Here is a 22,207-nt window from a genome sequence, read left to right as displayed (position 1 = left end):
CAAAGTTTGGGAAAGATCGGATAAAAACTACTTGAATTCGAGAGCGGAAACCATGCTGAATGTTTGAAACGCACTAAGTGATCCTATGACATAGTTTTTGGCCCTGCATTACCCGTGTTCGTCTTGACCTAGACATTATCCGGATGCAACTTCTGACCAAGTTTGGAGATCGGATTAGAACTACTTGAATTAGAGAGTGAACACGAAAAGTGTTACGGAGGACAGACAGACTGACAGACGGACAGTGCTAAAACTATATTCCGCCTGTTTGGGGCATACAATATATTTTCATGTATCTGACAGGATGTGCAGAAACGACCAAAAATGTAAAAAAAATATTCCCTTCTAATACTTACCATATTATGGATGACAGACTGATTGGAAAAACAACACAAGATACACATTGTTGATATTTTGTACTCAAATTCATGCACATAAATAAAAAAGTATTGTATTTATTCTTTGAAGAAAAATCACCTGTTAAGTCTGGATTAAAAAATTTTATCTGTTAAAAAATGTCAATCACAACACAACATGAACACAATATATTGTCCATATTATCATCCACACAGAGTCCAAACTGTCAGTAAACTTGGTAAGCTCAGGTTGCATCAGGATTTGTCAAATTCACTTGTAAAGATCTGCAATAATTAAAATAAAAATGACTGATTAGAAACCTTAAACAAACACATAAAAAATACATATCACCAGTAAATACCATAGGCTTGTCAACAATTTATTGAAATTGAAAACCATGTCATGTTTTAGTTTTGCCTTAATGCTTGTTTAACTTACTCTATGTCAAAATAACACAAGAAATATTATTAAAATTATATAATCAAGACGAAAAAAAAATATTGCTTGGTACATTATACAATCTGAACCCTCAAGATATGCATAGTGAATAGTATATTGTCAATGTTTAATATTAAAAAATAGTATCCATACTAAACACCATAAAGGTAAACCATCTGTGTTGGGAGAATATAAAGCGCACACCAGTTAACAATTTCACGGATTTCTTTTTAAATATTGCACTATTTTAAATGGGATAAAGTCGAGAGCCTGCTGATTCGTGAGAGTTTTCTATAGGTATCATGATTTTTTTTAAACAAATCAGTATTTTTTCAGTAATGTGCAATGACGCGTTTGAACGGTTAGAAAAATGTTGGATCAGTGTTGGGACTTCATATTACAAACGCGCGATTGCACTTTACTGAAAATTACTTATTTGTTAAAAAAATCATAATATCTATAGAACACTCTCACGAATGAGCGAGCTCTCGACTTTATCCCATTACAAATGGTGAAATAATTTAAAAAGACATCCTTAAAAATGTTATCTGGGTCGCGCCTTATTCTCCCAACACAGATCTTAAAGTCACATGGTATACATGAAGGTGCAGTGTAAACAATGCAAGGTGTAAATCATATCAAACCTGCTATTTACTAACCAAATAAATCGTCCGGGGAAGACATGGGCTATCGATTAACGCTTATAACACAGTACTGCTTTCAACACTGGGAAACAAAAACTACCGCAATAGTAAAGTGTCATGATAAGACGCAAATCGTTTCATTATTTAACAACACATGTTTGTCGTACTCCGTCAGTCGATATTAAACCGAACTTGAAAGACCAAATAGGCTACCGATCTGGTCCAGCTAACCTACATCCTTACATTGATTTGTTTGTTTTAAACATATTTAACCCCGTGCGTGCCACGATGATGATAATATCATGCCTTAAATTGCCCCTCCTAGTGCAATACCAGCAGGAAAGTAAGGAATATGTCTACCGTAGTTTAATTTGTGTTGTATGCCTTAATTTGTATCGACTGTTTGTGTATTTGTATTTCTTATGATTATGTATTTGTATTTTAATACCCAAGTAATTGTCTTTCTTTTAACTAGCTTCTTTACTCTTGTTTTACTGTTTACATTTGTTGTATAGTCGGTTCAAAAGCTTCACAGCTTATGTTATTTGTTATTGTCTTGCCGACTCAAAATAAAATTTATTTGATTTGATTTGATTTATTTGACCGAAAGTTGCCAGTTTGCTATAAAAAATATTTTGACTATCAAAAAGTATTGTGCTCAGATGTTCCAATTATAAGAAACAAAGAGATTTGTAAACACCCGCGTCATGCGAAAATGAGTCTAATGTCATGTGCGGCGAGAATAGCTATAGCCCAGCCTGCGCATCTCGCAATCACACAGCAACAACAATTTAAACCCTTTATTTTTTATATTTTATAACTTTTTTTTTCTAGCTTTATTACAAAGTCATGATATAAAGTAACTTTATAATAAATATAATTATACGTCGAATATTTTCTTTAAAAAGATAGTTCTTGTTAAAACAAAGCTTCATCTTTTAAAAAGCAAAGTTTCGTGTGAATCCTGTATAAAATTATAAAAGATTGTACATAAGTGTTAGCTGTATGATTTTAAATATCACAATAATTATGGTTTGGGTGAAGCTTACTCTGTTTTATTTCCTACGGCAAAGAGAGTTAATAATCCTCGATACATTATCGATCGTCCACAGCACAAAACATAAACTTTTTTTTAATTTAAATTTTAGCATTCACAGCGGAGTTCAGGCCAATAGGGAAATGTAAATATATAGCTAGCTTTTCCCTTTTTTTATTATGCTCGGATTGGAAGGGAAAGTGCGTTTATTTAGACGAGCCGAAAAAGACGGTCGTGATGGCCGTAAAGGCGGTGGTAGTGGCTGCAGTAAATATGAAGATCGAGGAGGAAGTGGCTTACGTGGCAACGGGGGCGTTGATGGTAGTTATAAGAACGGAGACGACGGCGAAGATGGTTATTTTTGCGGGAGGAATAAAAACTAATACTACTGTGAAACCATTATTATTCGTCAGACATTAATTTTCGTCTTTTTCGTCCTTCGACCGATGGACGAATTCAAGATCCTAACGAACAATCATGTCCCATATTTGAAACAAATAAGACTGAATTACCGTAGGCATGAGGCATTTAAATCCAGCGAAATCCACGCATATACACAGGGCTCGAAATTAACACTCGCACACTCGCAAAATGCGAGAAAAAAAGATTGCAAGGTAAGTAATAAGCCACTAGTATTTTTTGAAAGTAAAGAAATAGTGAAAAAAAAACGAGTTATATTGCTAAATGCGTTCGACGGCATGAACGCTAAACCGTAGGTTAATTTTTTGAACGTCCGAATACCCATATGCGGAAGCGTTCACCTTGTTTGTAGACTGGTATACTTATAGTACAGATTTCCTGTAAAACGCGAATGCAATAAGGCTGTATCGAATGCGTCGACTTGGTTTAGGTATAATAGTGTTGATAAGCGCTAATTGTTAACAACTTTATTACCCATTGTGTGTATTGTGTTTTTCAGGGGTGTTGCAGATTATACAGCCAACACGCGGCGAATCCGGATTAAAGACAATACTATTAAACGCAATTAAAATATGACGATGTGTGATCAACACCTGACTAAAATATATTCTGCGCTTTTATTACAAATTAATAAAGAACATATTGATTTGTGTTTGGTTGTCCGTGATTGCACTTCAACACCGTTATTTCGAACACCGATAATCCGAAGTCACCGTTATTTCGAAGTATTTTTCGGGTCCCGATATTGGTTCTTCTTTGTTTAATGTAAAATTTCATTGTTAATCCGAACTTCGTTAAACCGAAGAAATCGTTCATTCGAAGTGATTCAGTCGGTCCCAACACTATAATTCGCACCTTATTAACAATCTTTAATCCGAAGTCAAAACTGCAAAATACTGAGCGTAATTTCACACCTTTGTCGTGGCTCGTCAAAATCGATAATTACACCTTTGTCGTCTGCGCGAACGCCGGTGTTCAGAGAGACATCGCGTATGAGTTAAAAAAAAAGTTAATTAACTTCCGAAATGTATCAATATGTATGTATGTCTGATAATTTGTGCTATTCCTTATATTTGATATGTTCTGTAATAAGACAAAAATAAAAACAAGAAAAATAATCGTTTTATTCCTCCGTTTGTTACAAGTGGAAATCTATTGCTATCTGACTAGTTTACGCTTTTCAGTAAGCGTGTAACCGAACCATGTGAATTCCACATAGTTTCATTTTTTACAGATTCAAAGAAGTCTTCTGTCAAATGTTTATTTCGAATTATCGTTAATCCGAAGTTTTTTTAACGGTCCCGACGACTTCGAAATAACGGTGTTGAAGTGTAAATCAATGTCATTTTCCTCCTTGATGTTTTTGCAAAATCATACCACTGTAGAATATTATAAGTAAATTAGATTGATGTTTTTATTTGCGTGGCCGTTTGATTGGCCTGCGTTAAAAAAGTGAACTACATGGTGTACATGTTCTGTGACTGCAATATTAAATACGTTTGAAGATCGAACAACTGAAGTACTTTCGGCGCTTTGATTGTATACGCCAGTTTTGATCTATTTTTAGTTCATTGAAAAATCAACTCCGCATAACAGCTTGTCTTGCGGACTATTATTAGCTGAGATACTTATGTTTTAAAGGATGTTATAGATGTGTGGAATAGTGTGTGTTAGGTACAAGTAGGTATAGTTTATATTCTATTAACAGTATAAATTAAAGTGAACAGGTATACAAGCATAACGTAAATTCTGCTAAATTTTTTAATTAATACGAACGGAAATCATCAGAAATGCACTTTATTTTTTAGGAGTTTACTTTTGATAAAAATACAGTTTGTGTTGTTTTCAAATCCAAATTAGTTGCAGCATATATCACATGCACATTCATCACATGAAAATAACTTGTAATTAAAAGCATTTTGGTTGGTATAATACATGTACCTGTTATGAAAGTTTTATTCATAGGTAGGAACCTATATACTCGAGAAAAAGATAAACATGTATAGATGTATCATCTATAAAACAAATATGAATAAATAATAATTTTTTTTCAGGTATTGAAAAAACATTGAAATTTGGCACAATGAGGCCGGATCTACAGCAGAAAATCACTAAAAACTATCGAGCAATAAAAAAGGATATTGATGCTAAAGATTTACTCGATATATTTATTGAGGAAAATGTCTTTGACTTCAAAGATAAAGACGAAATAGAAGGATGTAATTCTAATACTCAGGAAAATCGAAATAGTTGCTTTATACAAAAAATTCTGCAGAGAGGGGATAATGCATACACAGTATTCATAGATGCATTGAAAGAACACGGGCTTCAACATTTAGTGGACCTGCTTGAAAGTACCCGAGTGGATCTACCAAATCAAGGTATTTGTTTTAATTCAGTTCTGAAGACATATATATTTAATTATTAAAACTATTTGTGAAAAGAGAGTTTGCATATAGGAAGAATGTTGTAGTGATATTGTGCTTCCAAATTTAGCGGTCCTGCTAGAAAATATCTTTTAGCATTGACCATACACATGTATCAAGGTATTTGTATCGAAAGACTTTGGATCTGGGTCACATGTGTTCAATAACTGGGTCACCAGCTCAAATCATAGAAGAACTTTGACCCTTATTATGTGAGACAACTCAATTAATATTGAATATAGGTTTTACACAGTTGCTGCCCTTTGACTGCAATGTTATTCTCGATAATTCAGTTTACTTGCATGTGTGTATTATTTGTATGTTTGTGTTATTTGCGGTTCAATCAATTCTTTGCCACATTTCAATAACAATAACAACCATAACAGAACTGCATCAGGTATAAAACAACTCTCTTGCTACCTCAAAGGTTTAGGTCACATTTAGAGGTGAGGAGTCAAATGAGTTGAAATTCCTCTCTCAGCCATAACTTTGCAATTTATTGATGGCTTTAAAAATCACTGCAATTCTTCGTAGGACGTATTTTGTGTGTTAAACTTGTCTCCCTATCCCCCTTCCTCAATTTTTTCCATAAAACAGCTTATTTGGACTTTAACTTTGTCATACATCATACTATTTAAAGATAACTCACCACAAATGACAACCATAATGCTGCAGCATTTCAATCGTAAAATTTGTCCATCTTCCTCAGAGGTCAAGGCTACACTCAGAGGTCAAAGGTAACATTCAGCTGCGCACTTGCTTGCCAGTCTGTTTTTTTTTTTGGAAGAAACCAACGTATACATTTAAAAATAATTCATTTTCTTAATTGACAGGCGATGCAGCAGATCCATACGCATGGCTGCAGGAAATCCCAGAAAGAATTCGCCTTCGACGTCTAACAGATCGCGACATGAGCCGACTGGCGCAAGGGGTGGGCAAAGACTGGGAGCTAGTAGCCATTGAGCTGGGACTGTCCAAGGTTGAGGTTGACCACTGTAAGATGGAGAATCCAACCCCAGTGATGCAGATGTACTCCGCCATGCACAAGTGGCGCAACAGGAAACCAGAGGAGGCTCACCTCACAAGATGGATAGAGGCCTTAAAAAATTGTAGTTCTACTACAATTGACACAGACACAATGAAAAAGGTGGCGAAGCAAATGTGCGAGTCTTAATGCATGTTGTTTTGATTAGTTTACACTTTATCCTACCGAAACCCAAACATCTATTATGGTGCAGACTCAAGACAGTCCTTATCAATGTAAATGTCTCTCATTTTCGCACCTTTGAGTCATATAAGTTTTTCATTCCGAAAACATACATTGAGTGAAACAGTTTGTAAAATGATATCTGTACAAAAACTGTTGAGTTCTATTGGGATAATTTTGCTATTTTTGGTGAAAATTCAGTTTTTGCCCAATCAACATGAAAAGAATGAGGCTTATACAAAACTTATTAAAGCTCCAGACGTTATACTTTTTGCCATATCAACATAATACTGTTTCATGTAAGATAAAACAATGGGGCACTAGGTTAAGATAGAGAATGGATACCATTTATACCAACATAAAACTAGATCAAACAATGTCAAAATGTCTCAACTGAGTTTTTCAAATAAAATGGTTCCTATCCACCAAAAAAACTTGGCATTCTGCGAAGCTTCCAGCAATTGTTTGAAAGTCCAAATTAATAATGGTCAATATTATTGAAACTGTTGGAAAAAAAACACATTTTGGGAGAACTTTTCAGTACAGTTTAAACCAAAGCAGTATCCTAAATGTGAACAACCTTATAACCTTACGGTGAATAATGACAAATATTAACCTTGAAAACAGACTATACAGTTAAAAGTAGGCTTTAGAAAACCAGTATATATCTAAATTTAGCCTGAAGACATACCATCTTTGGTCAGTCAGATTGATATAGTCCTTATCTTGTTTAACTTAGGTCAATATGTGTATTGAATAATACATGTGAAGAATACAATTATACCTGTGTACAATTGTCAATAATAGCTAAAAATAATTCCAATACCGGTAAACTATTTTGCACCTTTTTAGTAACTGGTACGCTGTTGTTTATAAACCAGTCTTTCTTGTCATGTATGTCATTCTTATTACTTAAATAGTAAGTCTGTATTTAATTCGAAAGTAGTGAATATAGTCTGTACTTTTTGAGAATGCTCAAAACCATCGAAGTCCACTATAGTCACTATCTACTCTAATTTAAGCCACCATTTGTTAAGAATTCGTAAATGCGAAGAATGAAAATATACCAATGTCATAAAAACAACAACAATAATTTAAGAAAAAATGCAACAATGTGAACAATATTGTAATTAATATGTAAAAATATATCATACATATCATTGAAAAGATGTTTATATTAATAAAAGTATCACCATAAAACATACTTATTTTTTCTTTACATAATATAAAACATGGTCTCATCATTTCCAAGATGTGATAAAGATTAGAAAGTTATTGTTTAAAAAATATATATCCAAACATTTTAGAAATAAAAAATATATTTGAAGTCTTTGCATGTATATTTTTCACCTCGGTATATTCAGGCTGAATAACTGTTTTTCATATACATACCTATGTAGGACAATTATCAAGACTGTAGTGCTCTTACTTTATTTATTTTGTTGCACACCATAATTGGTATGTTCATTACTTTACTGCTGTTCTTATTATATTGAAAACTTATTTATTTTGTTGCACACCATAATTGATATGTACATTACTTTACTGCTGTTCTTATTATATTGAAAACTTGTTATGCCCCCCTTCGAAGAAGAGGGGGTATATTGCTTTGCTCATGTCGGTCGGTCGGTTGGTCCGTCCACCAGGTGGTTTCCGGATGATAACTCAAGAACGCTTGGGCCTAGGATCATGAAACTTCATAGGTACATTGATCATGACTCGCAGATGACCCCTATTGATTTTGAGGTCTCTAGGTCAAAGGTCAAGGTCACAGGTGAAGGTCACAGTTACTGGAAATAGGCATTTTAAGGATTTAGCATGGTTCAAACAAGGGAAACAACTACCGTTTTCGCATGTTCTTTTTGTTACAGCATTTGCCTCCCTTGTAATATATTTAAATTTTACCAAATGTAAGACTAACTGCATTTTTGTAATGCATACTACTACTACTACTACTATTGCTGCTGCTGCTGCTGCTGCTGCTTCTGCTGCTGCTACTACTTCTTCTACTACTACTACTACTACTACTACTACTACTACTACTACTACTACTACTTCTACTACTACTACTACTACTACTACTACTTAGTACCACCACCACCACCACCACCACCACACTACTACTACTACTACTACTACTACTACTACTACTACTACTACTACTACTACGTACTAACACCACCACCGCCGCCGCCACCACCACCACCACCACCACCACCGTTCACAGTGGCAAAAAACGTATTCACACAATGGCTGCTACTACAACTTATAGCCCATATAGGGGGGCATGCATGTTTTACAAACAGCCCTTTTTTATTTTGTTGCATTCCATAATTGATATGATTTATTTTGTTGCATTCCATAATTGAAATGTACATTACTTTACTGCTGTTCTTATTATATTGAAAACTTATCATCCTTAGTATAATTATATGATTAAGGAATTTACATACATGTTGAACTTGTATATTTGACATGTGTATGCTTGACAATTAGCCTGTATCTTTTGTTAGGATATGAATATATTTGATAGCCGCAACACGTGAACATGGATTTAAATTCGTATTGTATATGCGGATGTATTGTTCTTTCTTATTTTATATGTTTGACACATATGTGTTGTAAAAAGCCTGAGTGTATGTTTTACATTTTAGAAAAAAATGTTCTGATACATCAAGGCTCCTTATCCAAGATAAGTGAGTAGTGTGTTAAGCACTGTAGTTGACTCGAAAAAACACACTGTTTGGGGGGTATTTCGGCTGATATTTCACTTTTATTTAATAAAGATCTAATACATACGGAATATTACGCTAGTCAATTGTTCCAAGAGTTTGTATCACTCGAGTGGCTTGTGTGATGACGTATCACACGAGAGGCGGAGCCTCGAGTGTGATGCGAAATAGCACAAGCCAAGAGAGTGATACAAACTCTTGGAACAATTTACTAGCGTAATATTCCTTTTATTATATACAACAACTAACGAAAACAGTTAACAAATGTATTTTTTATTTTTACAAAACTGACAAAACAATGACTAAAATGGTACGCCATAGTTTATTTAAGACGCGTATGAATACAGTTTATGTAAATTAACGTGTAAACATTCGAACCGGGAAAACACAGGTTTCCGACACGCTTACCTTAATGCCATCGTTAATCCAATTTTTATAACAATTAAGTAGACAACTTTAATCCGATGTTTATAACAAAAAAGTCTTTCGTCCATGTCTTTATCGAAACTTAGTTTAAACCACACTATTTTATTGTACTGTATTCCTATCGAAGTATACATTTATGAATGATAAACACACACTCTTTAATACGTTTTTAACACATAGTTAACTGTTAAAAAACACACGTCCGACATGTCCTTACAGAGTTTAGAAAAAGCTATTGTGTTTTGTCACAGAAATGACGTCACACGATGAACTACGTAATATATTTCGTAATATAAAATATTTCTATTTTCGATGCGTGTTACATGACGTCATTAAATGGGTCGAAGTAGTCCGGCTAGTATGGTAATACGGAATTGGAAACAGCGAGTAGCGTAATACGGGATTTTTTATTTGGACGATTGATACAACCTGTATTTTGTTAAAAGCATTAAACAGGTATATAATAAAATACCATATACTTATAAGCATTTATATGTTACAATAAAATATCTTGCCTCATGAACTTAATTCTATGTAAACTCTAGTATTTGAGAAATTGATACACCCCATATTCCATTTTATGTAAAATATATGTTGTAAAGTCATGTATTTAGATGTAAATTAGACTATGTATATGATTGTTGCCACAATCAATCCTCATTTGTTTAAACCCCTTTTGTACATTTTGTTTCTGTTACATTGTAAGTTTATGTTTAGTTTGCTGATTTGCTTGCATCATAACATGCATATGTTAAAAGATAGAAATATTGTTTATTATCTAAGTAGATACCTGTTTAGGATTATATATGTTAAAGCACATTTTCACCCTGCCTTTATATAAATGGATAATCTTAAATTAATTTCTTACAACTGTAGGGGTCTCAATAACAGTAAAAAAACGTAGAGATGTATTTGATTTTTTAAAAGAAAAACAAGCTCATATTTATTGTCTCCAAGACTGTCATTTTATGTCTGATATGAAAACTAAAATATACTCAGAATGGGACGGTGAATGTTACTTTAGTTTCGGGCTATCAAATTCAAGAGGTATTTGCATCTTGTTTAGAAAAAACTTACCAATCACAGTAAATAAAATTGAACATGACTCACTTGGTAACTATCTTTTATTGCATTTGACATATATGACAAACCAGTTTACATTATGCTCACCATACGGGCCTAATAAAGATACGCCCATCTTTTATACAGACCTATTTAAAAAGATAACAGATTTTCAAACTGATGATTTCATTATATGCGGGGACTTTAATTGTGTACTAGATGTTAACTTGGACTATCAAAATTACACATCCATTAATAATAATAAAAATGCAAGAAAAACACTGCAGTCTATTATTAGAGATAGTAATATAATTGATACATTTAGATATCTAAATGGCACTAGACAACAATATACATGGAGACGATTAACACCATTGCAACAGGCTAGACTTGATTTTTTTCTTACCTCTAATAGTTTGTCATCCAAAATTAGAAAATCTACTATTGATTCAAGTTATAAATCAGATCATTACATTATTTATCTAGAAATAAGTTTTGAGGATATACCACATGGAAAAGGGCTTTGGAAATTCAATAATTCCTTGTTAAAGGATATTGATTATTTAAACTGTATAAATACTTTAATTGAAAATGTTAAACAACAATATTGTATTCCAATATACAACATAGAAAATATTGAAAACATCGACAACAGTAACATACAGTTTGTTATCAATGACCAGTTATTTCTAGAAACACTACTTATGGAAATAAGAGGAAAAACTATTTCATTCTCATCATATAAAACTAAACTAAACAAAAACAATGAATCTAATTATGCCCCCCTTTGAAGGAGAGGAGGTATATTGCTTTGTCTGTCGGTCGGTCCGTCCACCAGGTGGATTCCGGATGATAACTCAAGAACACTTGGGGCTAGGATCATGAAACTTCATAGGTACATTGATCATGAATCGCAGATGACCCCTATTTATTTTCAGGTCACTAGGTCAAAGGTCAAGGTCACAGTGACCCGAATTAGTAAAATAGTTTCCGGATGATAACTCAAGAAGGCTTATGCCTAGGATCATGAAACTTCATAGGTACATTGATCATGACTCGCAGATGACCCCTATTGATTTTCATGTCACTAGGTCAAAGGTCAAGGTCACGATGACCCAAAAGAGTAAAATGGTTTCCGGATGATAAATCAAGAACGCTAATGGCTACAATCATGAAACTTCACAGGTACATTGATCATGACTCGCAGATGACCCCTATTGATTTTGAGGTCACTAGGTCAAAGGTCAAGGTCATGGTGACCCGAAATAGTAAAATGGTTTCCGGATGATAACTCAAGAACCCTTATGCCTAGGATCATAACTCGCAGATGACCCCTATTGATTTTGAGGTCACTAGGTCAAAGGTCAAGGTCATGGTGACCCGAAATAGTAAAATGGTTTCCAGATGATAACTCAAGAACGCTTATGCCTAGGATCATAAATCTTCATAGGTACATTGATCATGACTCGCAGATGACCCCTATCGATTTTGAGGTCACTAGGTCAAAGGTCAAGTTCAAGGTGACCCGAAATAGTTAAATGGTTTCCGGATGATAACTCAAGAACGCTTATGGCTAGGATCATGAAACTTCATAGGTACATTGATCATGACTGGCAGATGACCCCAATTGATTTTAAGGTCACTAGGTCAAAGGTCAAGGTCACAGTGACAAAAAACATATTCACACAATGGCTGTCACTACAACGGAGAGCCCATATGGGGGGCATGCATGTTTTACAAACAGCCCTTGTTTAATTCATGAAATCGATACACTTCAACAATCATTAAATGAAACTAATGCAGACCATCTTCTTGCCTTACAAAATGAATAAGAAAATGTTCGGGAAAATAAACTTAAAGGGGCACTTATTCGTTCTAGAGCTAAATGGATCGAAGATGGTGAAAAACCCTCAAATACTTTTGCTCACTTGAATCAAACCATTTTAAAAACAAGTCGATACCTTTTATTGAATTAGAAAATGGTGCTAAGTTGAATGAGCAAAATGATATTTTAAATGAAGCTGTTTCATTCTATAAAACACTATACAAAAAAAATTGACAACGACAATGAATATGATATAAAAGCTGATTTATCAAATGTAAATATACCAAAATTGAATAAAGTTCAATCTGATTCATTAGAAGGACTCCTTAATATTGAAGAAATATCAATAACACTTAAAAATATGAAACATGACAAAAGTCCAGGCTCAGATGGATTCACTGCTGAATTCTTTAAGGTATTTTGGAATAAGTTAGGTCATTTTATAGTAAGAAGTATAAATTATGCTTTTATTACAAACTCCTTGTCCATAACAAAAAAGCATGGTATTATAACTTGCATTCAAAAAGAAAACAAACCAAGATGTTATTTAAAAAACCTGCGACCATTAACATTATTAAATGTAGTGTAGAAACTAGCATCAGGCTCCATTGCTTATAGATTAAAAACAGTCCTTGATATTTTAATCTCTAAAGATCAAACTGGTTTCATAAAAGGTCAATTTATTGGTGAAAACACTAGATTACTTTATGATGTATTGAAATATGCTGAGGATAATAAATTACCTGGATTACTAATGACAATCGATTTTGAGAAAGCATTTGATACCTTGTCTTTTAAGTTTATAGAAACAGCCATTTGCTTTTTTAATTTCGGACCAATGTTTCTTTAAATGGATATCTATGTTCTTGCATAATACTATGGCCTCAATACAAATAAACGGTTTTTTGTCAAACACTTTCTGTATAGAGAGGGGCTGTCGTCAAGGAGACCCAATCAGTGCTTATATTTTCATTATATGTGCAGAAATTCTTGCTATTAAATAAGAGAAAACAAGGAAATAAAGGGCATAACAATAAAAGACATTGAATATAAAATATCTCAATTTGCAGATGATACATCTCTACTTCTTGACGGGTCAGAATCATCCCAATAACCTTTGTACATTTTGTAATAATGAAGTTGAAAATATTATGCACTTGTTCTGGTACTGTCCATATTCCCAAGAAATTGTTAAATTTGTTGTTGAGACTATTCATAGAAGCATGTTAAGATCTAATACTTGTAATCACGACCCCAAAAATTAATGATTTAAACATTGTGTGTTTAGAAATTAGAAGGTATAGTTTTCATTGTCAGAAGAAAAACAGAATCCCTTCAACTTTTGGACTTGTAAATAGCACGAAACACAATTTCGAAATATATAAAACCATATTTAAAACAGATGATGAATTACGAGACTGGTCCCTTATACAAGTATTTGTAGACATTTCCCATAACGACACCATTAATCATATTAACACACAATCTAGATACTAGAGATTGTATTTAATCACAAAATTGTTTGTGAATTCTGCATTTTAAATGTATTTTACACTATGCAATTCAGCACTTAAGTTACCTTTCAAATGTGTAATATATTACAGACAAAAGATACACATATCTACAACTAAAGTTGCAAGCAAATTAGTTGGTATACTGCTAGAAATATTAAATCGTATGAATTGTATATGAATGTATGTTTCATAACAACATGTATGCTGTTAGCAAATAGCTGTACTTAAATATTATGTAAATAACATGCTTGCATGTATGTATGTTGTGTCTTACGGAAAGAATAGCCTATGTGTTTATGTACCCATCTAATACATGTCTTAAAATATTATGTAAAAATATGCTTGTATGTATGTCTGTAATATCTTATCTTATGTAATAAGAAGAAAATAAAAAACATGTTGGCCAGCGGGGCTTATGTCATGGTCGTGCGTGCGTTAACGTTTTCTTTAATCATCTTCTCCTAAACTACTGGTCCAATTCTGATGAAATTTCTCAGGAAATTTCTCAGGAAATTTCTCAGGAATGTTCCTGGGTGAACCTCTTTCAGTTTTTTTCAAATTATGCCCCTGGGGTCAAATTTGACCCTGCCCCGGGGGTCACAAAATTGAAAATTTGCTTATATAAGGCCTATTTTGTGAAAACTTTCAAAATCTTCCCGTCCATATTCATTGGGTCAAGGGCTACCAAATTTGGAATGTAGTGACATCTTATAGCCCTCTACCAAGTTTCTTCAAATTATGCCCCTGGGGTCAAATTTGACCCTGCCCTGGGGGTCACAAAATTGAACATATGCTTAAATAAGGCCTATTTTGTGCAAAATTTAAAAATCTAGTTGTCCATATCCGTATGGCATAGGGCTACCAAATTTAGTATGTAGTGATATCTAATAGTCCTCTGCTAAGTTTGTTCAAATTAAACCCCTGGGATCAAATTTGACCTTTCCCAAGGGGTCACAAAATTGAACATATGCTTATATTGGGCCTATTTTGTGCAAACTTTAAAAATCTTTCTGTCCATAGCCATTGGGCCTATTTCTACCAAATTCGATATGTAGTGACATCTAATAGTTCTCTACTTAGTTTGTTCAAATTATGCCCCTGGGGAAAAATATGACCTGCCTCGGGGTCACAAAAATGAACATATGCTTAAATAAGGCCTATTTTGTGCAAACTTTAAAAAATCTTGTTCATAATTATACAGCCTAGGGCTACTAAATTTGGTATGTAGTGAAATCTAATAGTCCTCTACCAAATTTGTTAAACTTATTCCCCTTTGCTCAAATTTGACCCTGCCCCGGGGGTCACAAAGCTGATTGATTTTTACCAGGGGAGATTACTGCGTGTGGCTGTGACCAACAACAACATCTTGAAAACATGAGATAAAACTCTGTCCTTTAGTGCCATTTAAGATCAGATGGTGAGTGCTTACAAAGGAATTGAAGTAAGAACATGTGTTATGCATGTTTTTCTTATAAACTAAAAAAGTCGGGTTTTTACGTTAATATGTCGAAAGTGACCATATATCCGGATAAAAATATTTCGGATGACATGTTAATTTCATGTCTTTTTTTGTAGTGTTTAAACAGTTTAATAATATCTGATTGATTTTAAAATAATAACTTCCATGAACATAATTATTTCAAGAAAAGTCAATATATGATACTGTATGGTAAACTCAAACTTTGTATCCAAGAGAAGGTGTTGAAATTAATAAAGTGCAATGTTCTTAACTATCGTATAGGCTGCTTTTTAGTTACTAATGATTCATTGTTCCATTTGTGAATCGTGACTCATGAATTGTGGATATGATTGTAAATTGCTCAACGATCCATATATAATTCTGACCATTTTATAATTTTCTTAATATAAGTTATGAATTGATCTTAGAAGTCAAATGTATTACTTAATTAAATACATTTATAAATGTAAAGAAATAATCTTTAGATTATCATAATATTCTCAGGCCTGTTGGTCTTAGGGATGTGTGGGTTGGTTATTATATTTTGAGATGATTCTTTACAAAGAAAGATGCTACTATTGTATTTGTTATAAATGTGTGAAAGGGTCTAAGATGGAAACTGAGATTATTAACGCTTTACCAAACACTAACAAGATTTTACGAGTTTGTAGCTGAGCAATTTCTCCTTTTATCACAATTATTTCTACCCTACCTGATCATTTTCTTAATATTCCATTACAATTTAAATGTCATCTGCAACCTCTTTCAAATTGGGACAGTCCAAAGTGCGTCGTTTGGTAAAGGGTTAAGGCATTTTGATTCCTATGGGTCTTGTGAATCTGTTTCAAATTAAATGCGTAGATTTGATCTTCAGCATCTAAAAATATGTGAAATAGAAAGAACGACAATATCATTTGGAGAGATAAATGTACCTACGTTATAAGCAAAGATCCTGTGCGACAATTCCCGGGCTTTTTAGTCAGTTTAGTTAACACCGTTGTAACGTTTTCCGTATATAAAAATGCTCACCCTTCCAACTTTAAGCGCCCAGTGGGACGAGGGATAGAAAGAGAAAGTCACATGCTTGAGTACATTTCAACCCATGCGTATTGCACGTTTTTTTTCGCATAAAAAAACAGTGGAGCGATACAGGGCCATCATGGCCCTTTTGTTAACAAATTTATTTAAAACTGTCTGAAAAATTGTTTCAATATATTGAATATCATCATGACCCAGTTCTGAACAGAGTCGTGTTTGGTATTAAAAAAAACAACAGCCAATATGAAATAAAGTTTGTTAGCGCCTCTGTTTTAAAACATACATCATTACTTGTTAGATATATCATGAACTGAGTTTTCATATGGACTGTTTCACCAATATTATTTACTACAATATTATCATTGTTTTGTTTACCATTCTTAACATTTTTTTCTGCAAATTTAGTTGTTATAGAATGAGGCAAGTTTTTGTATACCTTTTCTATGTTTATTTTTGTCATTTTTATAAAAATGTCAAACTTTGAATATTGATTGTTATGTTTGTATAACATGCACCTTTAAAAGGATTTTCAGAGTTTAAGGCTTCTAATGTAGAAAAACTTTCCTAGGCAGATGATGTTAAGGATGAGGGGCAATATTGCTGGGATTTAATAATAATGAATACCATATTATATTATTGAAAACCATATTATATATGTATATTGTAGAATTCATATGGCAAGCTTGTTGGGTGCAGATTAAACCAGTGACAGCAAATTATATTTATGGAACTGTCGTCACAGTTTAACTTCTTGATAGTACTCTATGCAAAATACAAACATTACCAATGCAATAACATGCATAATTTAAATACAATTTCATCATCTTAAGTTGTAAAAAGCACATATGTGTTCACCATAAAGGCTCCAATTCTGGCAGTTTAGTTTAATTAAGTAATTGGTAGAATCACTGTGACAAGTCAATGTCAGATGAATAAGTAACTAAAGTGAAACTAGTGCAACGAGGTGGGAACCATCCTTGCTTTTAGTTTTCAATTATATGACAAAGACATAGTTTAAAAATGAAAAAATGAACATAAAAAAACAGGGACCTATACACTATGTTTGTATACGTCCATGTTAAAAATTACCATGAATGTTTTAAAGGCATATTGACACCATTTTACATACAAAGTAAAAAGAGTCCTCTCTAATAAGTGTACCAGTTCTCATGGTATTAGGTAAAAATTAACTTTGATTGTTTAGGTCACATGAGCGTAACATAATCATGGTGAGCTGTTGTGATGGCCTTTTATCCACCGTGCGTCTGTCATCAATATTTACTTTGTTTACACTCTAGAGGCCAATTTTTTTCCCAATCTGCATGAAACATGGTCCGAACATTTGGTCCTATGACATCTTGCTTGAGGTTAAAACTGCATCACTGGAGTTTAAAAACAAGGTCACCTGGTCAAATTAAAGACAATGCTTGTAAACACTCTAGAAGTCACATTTATTGAATTCGGAAATGGTTGTTGTTTGTTAAAAAAAACTGGCTACAAGGGGGTGGGGCAGTTTTCCTATTATGGCAATTGCTAAACATTGAACACTCTAGAAGTCAGTTCTTTAGTCCATTCTTCCTGAAAGATGGTCAGAACATTTGTTCTATTATGTCTCGGCAGAGGGCGAAAATTGTTCGATTTTCATAAGACATGGAAGTCATGCAGTGTTGGGGCAGTTTCATTAACTGGCTATTGTGAAACTTGTTACCACTCTAGATGTCGAATTTTAGTCTTGAAACTTGTCCAGAACAATGATTTTGTTTGAATGATATCTTGGCAGTTCGAAAATGGTTCCAGTTCTTTAAAAAAAAAAATGCCACCAGCGTGGGGTAGTTTTCATTTTATGGCATTAGTTAGGCCTTGATGCCTTGTTTACCCTCATATCTTATTCCAATCTTCATTAAACTTGCTCAGGACATATGTCGTAATAATAAAATGGTTCCAGTTCTAAAATAAATCTCCACCAGGGGTAGGGTAGTTTTCATTTTATGGCACTAGAGGTGCCTTGATGCGTTGTTTACCCTCATATTCTTATTCCAATCTTATTCCAATCTTCATGAAACTTGGTCAGAACATTTGTAATAATAATAATAATAAATAGTTGAGTTTGAAACTGGGTCATGTGAGGTAAGTCAAATTAAAAAAGAAGCTTGTAAAGACACACATTTCAAGTCAAATCTTCAGCCAAGTTTGAAAATTAAAATGTGTCTAGAAATTTAATATTTATTTTTATTTTCATTAGTACTCACATTCTTCTTTAATCTTCTTGCAATAGTTGGGTTGCTTCGTGTCTTCGGCGAGCCAACTTGTTTCATACATCTATTCAAATATTTATTTATACAAATGTAAGATAGAATCTTAGTTAATATAAAATTGCCTGTGTAACTGTCAATGTAGTTTATGAGAGTGTTTGCAACATGTAAAAAGTTAGAAAGATTATGTTTATTTTGGTGTTACCGTACATGTTTGTACATGCTAATTTACATTGCTGAGCCTTCAATGTTATGGGTTTGTATGTAATTGTAACACTGCATAGCCATTTCTGAATCTTGTTTGAATGCAATTTGTATGAATGCTCATTATATTAGCTGATTTTAATAAATACTTTTTATTACGCCTTGTTGATCGCATTGTGTGCATTGAAGACTTATGACTACTGGATTCTCCATGCAAAAGCGTAAGTGGAAAATAATTGTATCTGATGTTGAATTTTTTAGTAACTGCAACAGTTGAAGAGATGGCATGTTGAACCAACCGAGTAAACATTAGTTATAAATCACCCCGACCTGTAGTTTATTTTTACTCACCTGACGTTTGGTTTGCAGGGCTTTCACATAATTATTAAAACTGTTATTTTCAGTCCTATATGGAAGACTACCGGTACTGGATATCATACTCTCGTGATTATGCTTTTCAAACAGGAGACCAAAGATTGACATATTCATAAGGACATGTTAGAATCTTATAGCTAGTTCTCCTATTTATATATTTTCGAAATCAAGTGAGGATATCTATTGATAATGAAGGAGATAATGTACAGCTTTGTCAACTATGTGCCATGACAAATAATTCAAGAATATGTGTTGATCACAGGGAATGGAAAGTGTCTTGCCCATCTACAGTTCATGGTGATGAAATAATGAAGTTTAAATGAAATCGCCTGAGAAATGTGAAACAGTTGTCTCCACAAATATACAATGCTGACAAATAAATGGACCTGCCAACTGATTGAGTGACTCGATTACCATCCCCATGGCAAGGTATGGGCAATTAAATCAACAGGTTGTTAAAATCTGAAATCTTATAATTGATTTTTAAGTATTTCCTACTTTTCAATTTGCTACATATAATGCTTGTGGTGATTAGGTATTGTCACTGTGGAGAGGCTTTAGCTCTCTTTTTTGTTGAGCCAATGACATAATTGAAAACTGAAGGAAATGAATAGTTGTTATTCGGACTGGTCACATACAATTATAAGGTCACCTGAACACAAAGTACGGTTAGCATGGTCAACTTTTAGCTCGTTGCCACTGTAAAGACCTCATTTATCATCCAAACTTGATGAAACTTTGTCAGAATGTTTATCTTGACACAATATATAGGCCAAGTTCTTCTCTGGCTAGCTTACATCAAAAACTAGGTCACCAGTTCAAATCATTAACAAAAGGACCACTCTAGAGGTAACATTTATAACTCTTGATGAAACTTGGTCAGAATGATTGCTTTTGCAATACATGTATCTAGGCCAAGTTTGAGTAGGATTCATGTGCATTAAAAAAACTAGATAACTAAGTAAAATATTGAAAAAGCTTTTAACAGGCCACATTTATGACTTTAACTTTATGAAACTTAATAAGAATGTTCATTACTGGACCACAAAAGCCTTATTAAAAAGACCAATGTCATACTGTATGTGCATGAGTGTGTGAATGCTTCCTTTTGTTACGCTGTTCTACCTACAGCTCCTTGTACAGTTTCCATGCAATTTTTGTCAAACTTTTACAGAATGATTATCTTTTAGTGCTTCGACTCTTACTGTTAATGTTCGCGATTGCTTTAGTTAAGGAATTATAGCATTATGTGGGCAACTCCTCTATTTTTGAATGACATATTGCTGTTTGTTAAAAGCTACTTTTAAAAGCGTATGTGTGCAACTCCTAAATTTTGCAGATTTTGCTAAACATTTACTGAATAATAATATACAAGTGTTACAGCAAATTTTATTCATGCTTCACGATTGCATTATTTTTAAGGAGTTATTGTACTTCTTTTAAAATTAAATAATGCCAGTGCCTTATAGTGAAGTTTTACTTTTGTCTTTGTCTTAAAACACCAGTTGCAAATAATTACCATACCCTTTTGACAACAAATTGCACCCGTGTTGTGACAGCTGCTTCTAAATGATATTTAGGTTATAGTTAACTCTGGGTAAAAAAAAATCTTGTAATTACTCTGGAAGCAACATCAGTCTGTGACTCAGTCTTGATGAAACTCTTGTCAGAATGGTAATCGCGAAAATAATTAGGCAATGTTCAAATCTGGGCCACTTGTGTCTGAAAACAAGATCAGGTCAAATTAAAAAAAAAATGCCACTCTAGAAGCCATATTTTTGAATTAATCTCGATGGAACTTTGTCAGAATTTTTATGTCCCCACATAGTAGTGGGGGACATATTGTTTTTGCCCTGTCTGTTGGTTGGTTGGTCTGTTGATCGGTTTGCGCCAACTTTAACATTTGCAATAACTTTTGCAATATTGAAGATAGCAACTTGATACTTGGCATGTACATGTATCTCATGGAGCTGCACATTTTGAGTGGTGAAAGGTCAAGGTCAATATATGGGTCAAAATCGCTCATTTAATGTACACTTTTGCAGTATTTCAATATTCAAGATAGCAACTTGATATTTGGCATGCATGTGTATCTCATGGAGCTGCACATTTTGAGTGGTGAAAGGTCAAGGTCAAGTCATCCTTCAAGGTCAGAGGTCTTATATATGTGACAAAAATCGCTCATTTTATGAGTACTTTTGCAATATTGAAGATAGCAACTTGATATTTGGCATGCATGTGTATCTCATGGAGCTGCACATTTTGAGTGGTGAAAGGTCAAGGTCAAGGTCATCCTTCAAAGTCAGAGGTCAAATATATGTGGCCCAAATCGCTTATTTTATAAATACTTTTGCAATATTGAAGATAGCAACTTGATATTTGGCATGCATGTGTATCTCATGGAGCTGCACATTTTGAGTGGTGAAAGGTCAAGGTCATCCTTCAAGGTCAAAGGTCAAATATATGGGTCAAAATCGCTCATTTAATGTACACTTTTGCAGTATTTCAATATTCAATATAGCAACTTGATATTTGGCATGCATGTGTATCTCATGGAGCTGCACATTTTGAGTGGTGAAAGGTCAAGGTCATCCTTCAAGGTCAAAGGTCAAAAAAATAATTCAAAGCGGCGCAGAAGGGGACATAGTGTTTCCGACAAACACATTTCTTGTTGTAACTACTAATTCATTTAAATGTTGACAATGTCAATGTAATGTTTGAATCTGGGTCAATGACTTGATCATCGGGTCAAGTCTCCAACAATTGGTGTGCCATAAATACAGGCTTGATCA

At 33.6% G+C, this 22,207-nt stretch overlaps 1 protein-coding gene and 1 long non-coding RNA gene across 4 annotated transcripts in view; one reads left to right on the top strand and one right to left on the bottom strand.

The window, feature by feature from the left end:
* The window catches only part of LOC127832475 (death domain-containing protein CRADD-like), a 41,471-nt gene extending 34,931 nt beyond the window's left edge, over positions 1–6,540 (top strand). Inside the window, exons 1-2 of one of the 3 annotated variants that reach the window (XM_052357978.1) lie at positions 4,946–5,276; positions 6,155–6,540. In XM_052357978.1, coding sequence (XP_052213938.1) covers positions 4,979–5,276; positions 6,155–6,495 — 639 coding nt within the window. In that variant the 5' untranslated portion in view covers positions 4,946–4,978 and the 3' untranslated portion in view covers positions 6,496–6,540. Of the gene's footprint in view, positions 1–4,945; positions 5,277–6,154 lie in introns of those variants that run through there. The other 2 variants (XM_052357977.1, XM_052357980.1) reach the window with 2 other exon arrangements.
* LOC127832480 (uncharacterized) overlaps positions 1–22,207 on the bottom strand; it is a 38,937-nt gene that overhangs the window by 15,898 nt on the left and 832 nt on the right. The gene's annotated exons all lie outside the window — the stretch shown is intronic.

The sequence above is a fragment of the Dreissena polymorpha genome, chromosome 5 (assembly GCF_020536995.1).
Source record: "Dreissena polymorpha isolate Duluth1 chromosome 5, UMN_Dpol_1.0, whole genome shotgun sequence".
In the NCBI taxonomy this organism is placed as follows: domain Eukaryota; kingdom Metazoa; phylum Mollusca; class Bivalvia; order Myida; family Dreissenidae; genus Dreissena; species Dreissena polymorpha.
The sequence above is the reverse complement of the archived record's forward strand: the minus strand, read 5'-3'. Positions and strand labels throughout refer to the sequence as shown.